The sequence below is a fragment of the Nilaparvata lugens genome, chromosome 7, assembly GCF_014356525.2.
Source record: "Nilaparvata lugens isolate BPH chromosome 7, ASM1435652v1, whole genome shotgun sequence".
Lineage (NCBI taxonomy): Eukaryota > Metazoa > Arthropoda > Insecta > Hemiptera > Delphacidae > Nilaparvata > Nilaparvata lugens.
In genome coordinates, this window is record NC_052510.1 from 54,676,431 (window position 1) to 54,684,393 (window position 7,963).

The 7,963-nt window shown below is 33.7% G+C and overlaps 1 protein-coding gene across 1 annotated transcript; it reads right to left on the reverse strand.

Annotated features, from left to right (window-relative positions):
* Positions 1 to 363: 363 nt before the first annotated feature.
* Positions 364 to 7,255, reverse strand: LOC111044701 (monocarboxylate transporter 3). Its single transcript, XM_022329912.2, has one exon. The coding sequence runs from the start codon at positions 6,007 to 6,009 to the stop codon at positions 3,712 to 3,714; it is 2,298 nt and encodes a 765-aa protein (XP_022185604.2). The 5' UTR covers positions 6,010 to 7,255; the 3' UTR covers positions 364 to 3,711.
* Positions 7,256 to 7,963: the final 708 nt, after the last annotated feature.

Here is a 7,963-nt window from a genome sequence, read left to right on the forward strand (position 1 = left end):
ATTTATTGGCTACCACCACAGTTTCTAATAAATTATACTCAAGTCCAAAAAATTGTCAACACTGAAAAAAGTCTTATTAAAAATCTTGCTAGTAAGAATAGATTCCACTGTCAGCATTTCTTATAAATAACTTCTACGCCTCTCATTCAACTAATACTGACAGTTTTTTGTACAGTGGTGACTGGTGATAGATTTTATTAGTTGACCAAAAATTTCCCTTCAATTATTTAAATTCATCAAAAATTTCTCATCGTAACTGAAACCACTATCAGTATAATACTTGTCATCATTTTCATCAATTTATATAGAACAATTTTAAAAAATAATACAGATAAGGTTGAATTGACAAGACAAAAATAAAAATACACAGGATATTAGAAAAATATATTGTTTTTAAAATGAGATTACAATATAGCAGACATTTTCTTTAGAAAATTTAGCAAGTTCATGATTTTGTAAAAATTGGCAAATGAAGAGCATATTTTAGTACTATTTTTCAAAGAAACCTTGAACATTTAAAATCAAAATTGAATTTATAGGCTACTCCATAAGAAACTGTTTCAACCAACAGATAAATCTGTGAATCAACTCAATTTCATGGACTGAAAAATATATAATGTAGACATCTCATAACAATTGCATTTTAATTTCTGAAAGAAGTGCTAACCCAGAAATCACTGTACTACGTGAAATTGTACCTCTGCTCCTACTCATATAATTTATTTCAGTCTGTATTTATTTTTACTCTAATATAAAATATTGTTGTGAAATATCATTATATGCCATTTCTAAAGCATTGCTTTGGCTTCTAATTATTATACGGTAATAATTTATTCATTTGTATAATATCCTTCAACCTTTATATTACATGTTTACTTTTTTACTACAGTCATAATACAATAATCCTATTAAATAGTATATTCCTTCAAAATAAAAGAATTATTATTAGGCCTACTATATCTCAGCATAATAAGTTTATACAAACAATTTTTGTATTGGAAAGCTCCAACTCGTTATGCGTTACCTAGTTAAGTCAAACCTATACAATTTATTACAAGACGTGTACAAATTCCTCATAATCAACTTACAATAATAAAGAAGGTATTTTACAATAAAATAGTAAACATTTTTTGAGAACTAACATAACATATATATTCTACAAAATTATTAAAGGCGTAATTGACGAATTAAGATGGAAGATTAAACTATCAATGTTCAATGATACTGATAAGTACTGTACTTGAAGTGTTCTACAATGTTTCAAGTACCAGTGATGCAGTAATTGTAATTTGGTTTATTGAAATGGATGGTAAGCGATAAAGTACGCCAATTAGGCTACTGAATGATCATCCAATTAATTTTATGACCTTGGTGTTATGTCATGCGGATTTTCAGTTAGCAGAATAGAATTCTAAATCCAAATAATTTCAGCACAACTACGAGTGTTATTTTTTTTAATTCATAGAAGTGTTGTTTCATAATTCATTTGAGTGTTGTAGGTACCTTGAGTATTTTATGAATGATAAATAATACACTGTGGATCCAAATAGGATATTTGTAGTAGCCTACCTATTAATAAAAAGTTATTATTGATTTAATAACTCTTATTAATTAAATCATTCAACAGTAAATAATTCTTTCAAATTTTTTAGAAATATCTATTGAGAAATTTCTGGTAAAAGAGTAGAGAAACTCAAAATATAATCCAAATTTAATAAAAATATAATAGGCTGAATGTCTCTCTCGATTTCTAATAACCCAGTATTACTTTCAAAAAATAAAAGTAGCCAATAGAAAATACAGTACGGTAGTCATCATCACGATAAAACATGTAATTATCAAATAATACCCATCCACTTCAAGTTATGCTCAACAATGTTGAACCAGTCAGTTGTAATTTTGTGATCAATGCTCAATTTTTGCACAGAATAAAAATTAACTAGCAGGTATACCGTGCTTCGCAAAGGGACTAATAAAAAACTTGACAAACTGAAATCTTGAAGAATTTAAAATAGCCCTATAATCATCCTCGGTAGATTAAGACTCTATAATGCAAAATTTCAGTCCAGTAGTTCAGACGTGATGATGCGTTATTCATGAATTTCCTATCCCGCACGTGAATAAGCGAATTCTTTCCTTTATTATATTATAGATGAGTATCATAATATAATTTATGTGAACATAAAAAAACATGAAAGCAGCTATGGTAATCTAGTCTTATCAAGTTCAATGTACCTACATCGTATATTTGAAAAAAATTGACCATAATCGCAAAACACCGCACCGTACACAGAATATTGTCACTACATACACAGTAATATTTTTACATTGAAACTGTGGTTTATATTAATATTTTTAATGATGAAAGCACTTTCCATCAACGAATTATATTTTTAAAAAATTAGTCTTGAAAAATCAGTTATTGCTACTTTAAGTTTCAAATTTTGAAATGATGATTATATGCTTTAAAAGAGTTTTGGAAGATAAAATGAATTAATAAATAATTGAAAGAATAAGAAGTTGATGTTGCCATACCATACAATCAATTTATCAAATTAATGAATAATTATTATTAAACGAAATTCCAATTAAATGCTGCAAATCACTCCGAAGTCTTCTCCTACTGCAAATATTGACAACAGGATGGTTGTCTTCGGAGTGATTTGCAGCATTTAATTGGAATTTCGTTTAATAATAATTATTCATTAATTAGCATTTGAACAGATGCGACTTCCTATTTATTTCCATCTGTAAATTAATACAAATTTATGTAGATAGAAGAACCATAATAATACAGCAAAAACATTATACACCTAGTTAAACACCCACAAGTTCTTAGGGGACCGAAAAGAACAATCATGACTCAAGATTCTTCAACAAATAATTGATGTTATTAATATTATCTCATACGTTATTATAACCTACGTAATTTTATTCCTGAGTAACTTTAATATTTTAATATTAAGTTGAAATTGGATTTTAAAAAATATATTCAACTAATATCTATCTCTAAAAGTATTGACCGTTGCTATTAGTATTATTGCTTCAATAAGTCTTAGTAAAAGCATTCGAGAAAGTAGAATGTAGAATCCTCTAAAAGTTCGTACATATATGGAGAAACTTCTAGCAAAATACCATTATTATAGAATTGAACTCTTTGGTAAACTCGAAATAAAGTTGAGAGATTAACTTATGGCAAAAAAAAATTCTATGAGAGCAAATTTGCTATAAGTGTCACAGCTTGGATAGCTTACCCTTTACATTTATTTACAAAGGATTCAATAATTGTTTTTTTTTTAGTTCAATAATTAATCGAAACTTTTTCTACTTTCAACTACCGTACTCTTAATAATAATTACTGTATTTGTACTATTTTATAGGTATTCCATATTTTTATCTATCTTTATAAAATCTCTTTTAGTTTGATTGAAATAGAATTGATCAAGTGGAAAATTATTATCCTCAAACATCTCTCATGTCTCACTGATGTCTGTTAAAGCCCAATAGTAAGTGCATGTGTAATAAACATAAATTGCATGTAACAAAATACTGATACATATATGAAGTTTACATATTATATCAAGTTTTTCATAGTTCTACACGGTTAAAAATTGTATGATCGATGAAGGAACAATCTTTCATACCTAATAAAATATAAAATTTGACTTGTCTGTTGGAGAGTTTTTCATATAAAACACACAATATTTGTGGCTAATGCTTCACTTCAACCGTGGATAGCTTGCTTTCATCGGATATAATATTCACTTTGGGCACATCCTCTTTGTCCGCTTCTTCTTCATCCTCACCGTCATCCTCTCCTATTGGGGACAGGACATCCAACGGAACATCCAACATTTCCTCAGGTGTTAGGCATTGCTTTAAAACGGGAGCAATGAAACCAGTAATTGTTGATATCAAGAAGAAACTACCAGCCATAAAGAATGGTATGTCGTAAGCGCCAGTTATGTCATAGACTATGCCCGCCAGAGGAGAACCGAAAATTGTAGCAACACCTCGGAAAAGAATGAGTAGTCCAAAAGCGTTGGTGAGTTTGTCTAGACCTAGTAGATCTACTAGAGTTATAGATGTGAGGGATATGAATCCAGCTACAGCTATACCGAAGAAAATGCTCATGATGACGTAGGCGTTGTACGAGTGACAGAATGGCGCCAAGCCCACTGCAATCGCTCCAATCAGCAGACTGAGGTTGCTGAACAGCATGGAGTTCACCCATGGAAAGTCAGCCAACCACCCGATCAAAATACGGGCCACAATGTTGGTCATTCCAATAATTGACAATAGAAACGCAGCCTCCCCTGGAGGAATACCGTCTTTGAGTGCAGCATCCACGAGGAAGAAGAACGGTATGAAAAGGCCGGCCATTCCAAACACACTGCTGACACCCACCATCATGAAAACGGGATCTTTGAGAAGAGAGACGTCCAGGGTGGAGGCTAGTACAGATTTCATGGAGTCTGGCAGAGCACAACAGGAGAATATTTCGGCGAAAGCGTTTTTATCGCTGACACGATCCGCTGAAACGGTGGCCTCTCTGCCCGACCGGCGAGACAGCGATATCACACTGGCCCGGTAGCCTGCAATCGATCTCTGAGACTGGAATTCCGGCAAATTGATGACAGATCCCGAATAAAATATATCCTTTCTCGACATTGGACGAATTAGATCCTTCTTAGCAATACTCGTCTTGGAAACATAGTAAGAGCCATCATTATCCATTTCATTGTTGCTTGAAACTGATAGGCGCATATTTTTTGAATCGCCATTGGTGCTCAAGTTACTCCTCGACAACTTCACAGTTTGTGGGTTTGACTTGTTGCGTTCACTGTTACTAATCCTCCTAACTCTTTCCAAATTGATGACAGTGTCGTTCCTGGGGATGTTGCTGTTGGAATTCAGTATGAACTGGGTTGAGTTACGTCGGATAGGCGTCTCCACTTCACAAGTATTCAATTTGTCTTTCTCTTCATTGTTCAGTTTGTTTTCGATGTTCTTCTCGTTTTCAATGTCAGTGCTGCTGGAGTTTTTGGTGGAGAGACTGCTCTGGTCGGCCGTTTTAACTTCGGTGATGGTGGGCAGAGCAGCAGGGGGCGCCACCGGCACAATGCGGTCCAACTCGAAGCTGGAATGCACTCCGGGGTCGACATTTGGTGGCGGCTTCATGCGCTTCTCAATCGTTCCATCAGCCATTTTTACAATAGAGAACGAAGCACTACTCACTACTGACCCTCGGCGCATCTGTATTCTCTTCTCATCGGCCATTCTCTGTAAAAGTGGCTTACAACTGACGTTTTTGGGCGCTTCCAACGGTCGCATCAGAGCTCCAAACACAGCACAATTCAGAATCAATCCTCCTAGAATCAAGTTTGTACCTTTCCAGTCGTAGGTTTCTAGTAGAAAAGTAGCAAACGGCGCAAATAGAAATGTTCCCACACCTGATCCACACACCGCTATACCAGTTGCGAGCGATCGTTTAGTTTCAAAGTAATATCCTACACAAACAATTGCCGGCAGATAGATGAAACCAAATCCGATTCCTCCGATAATTCCGTAGGTGATCATCAACACTTCGATGGTTGGAGAAAATATGCTCAACACAAATGCAAGACAGCCTATTATGCTGCCAGCAATACAGGTAGCGCGACACCCGTATTTATTGGTCAATGCACTCACAACAGGTCCAGCACACAGATACATTCCAGATAGGAGGGATCCCACCCAGGCGACAGTTCCCTTGCCAACACCGTAGTAGGCAACAAAATCCGCCATCACTACCCCAAACGTGTAAGCGATGCCGTCCACAATCATGTTACACATGAAAGAAGCCAACACTATCACCCACCCATAACCACCGTCAGGAGGTGACGGAATTGCCGATTCTATGATCTCATCTGGCTCGACGAGATGAACCGATTCCTCGATGACGTCATTCTCCATTCCGCTTATCCTTCTCACTCGCACAGGTTTCTGGTTTATTTTAGTTGTCGACATTTTTACAAAACTTCACACTAACCACACAGTACTCGATTATAATATTATAAAGAAGGAGGCATTCCTCAATAACTCAGTGTCAATCACCGCGAAAACGTTTCAACTAACTGTCGACGATATCATTATAAAGTACTAAACAGTAGGACATGGCTATCTAAGTAGTTTAAAAGATAAGAAAAGCACTCATAAACGTCTGTTTCTCAATACACACACATAAACAAGCGACTATTGGGAATATGCACTTCAAATCAACATCATTTATCTGAAGGATGCAGCAGAACCGTACAAATAATCAAAGTTTGTTGCAAGCGTACACGACAACACTATTCACCACCATCAATCTAAAACAACTGAATTATAACTGAATGATATCACTAGAAAAAAGGTCAATAGTGTGAAGTTTCGGTGATGATAAAAGTAAGACAAATTATTATTTTTGCTCATATAATAAATTTATCTAGCTACTACAAAGATAGTTTCTGCCATAGACTGATAGTCACCGACAAATGAAAATCATACATATGAATAGATATGCAGATTGTTTTTTCATTTGTTGTCGGTCATCCTATTATATTGGGAGAGCAGTCACAGCCTTGAAGCCTTGACCTCGCACTTTTTATCGGACAGAAATAATTCCATTGAAAAGTGGCACCTTACTAGTTTACAGACTAATTTATTGGATTAAGTTATTAATTGCCCAATAAAAAAGCATACATTGACAGAATGGTAAAAATCAATAATTCATATGGCAATAATCAATAATTCATGCTAGAAATCATTAATAGGCATAGTAAAAATCAATAATTCTAGCGTTAATTGCTTGCTAATTTATAAGATCGATAAAATTTGAGAGAAACTATTTTTATCAGTGGTGTTCGAATTAGATGTTTGCCGAAGTCGATCATCTCTGTCATAACTGACGTAAATCGTAATGAGGTTTCACAATCCATGAGACAAATTCAATCACATTCCAAACAAATATTTACAGTACTTCTGAAAAGTTCTCCTAATGTTTTCATTTTATCACTTTCTAGTTAGTACCAGTCTAGCCGTATTCTCTGTGGTCTATTTATACTTCTCGCTATGATTCAGAAATGTTCCAGTTCAAAAATGAAAACTGTTCAAACATCGTAATGAACCCAAATGGGAATGAACTTTATCACTTTGACTAAATACTGTAAATCATACAGCCCGTGCACTGGTCAATTATTGTATCTCATTTTATAATTTATTGCTCAGCAGTTTATTTATTGGCAATGACTTTAGATAAACTTTTTCACATAGATCTTGTAAATAAATTAACGTGATACTTTTTTTATTGAGAAGGATGATTACATTATTCTGAATTCCAAGAAAATGAATTGTACTATTTCCAGACAATAACTTCTAACAAGGTTCTAATTTTCTCTTTTTTTACTAATAAGTGAATTTGTTGGTACTCTAAATACTCCCCCATACATGATCTACACAACATAATCATACATACATGATCATGCTGCCAGTATGTAATTATTCTATTATCAAAGTATCGATTTTTATTCAGTTTTAAATATGTATTCAACTATAAAATTGAAAACTAATTATTCTTGAACATGATTAAATTATTCAGGAATTATTTAGTATACCAAATAGATATGTTATAATCAAACCCATAAGTTATATCTTCATGTGTGTAACTATTGACTAAGAATAGAAAGAGATAATAAATAATTTGTCTACCCATTTCAAAAGAACCAAAATATTTAACCCTATAATGGATTCTCAGTTATACTTTTTGTGTAGTTGAGAAGTTGATATTGTGGTAATTATTCATACTAAATAAAAATACAAACAAATTGTCAAAAAACACAGATTTATTGATACTTGGAAAGACCGGTTTTGGTTGTTACACCATTGTCAATCTCTGAATACTCTGATTAATCAGAGATTGACAATGGTGTAACAACCGAAACCG

Coding starts and splice junctions, on each gene's coding strand:
- LOC111044701 (XM_022329912.2), bottom strand. CDS start 6,009: ATGTCGACAACTAAAATAAACCAGAAACCTGTGCGAGTGAGAAGGATA.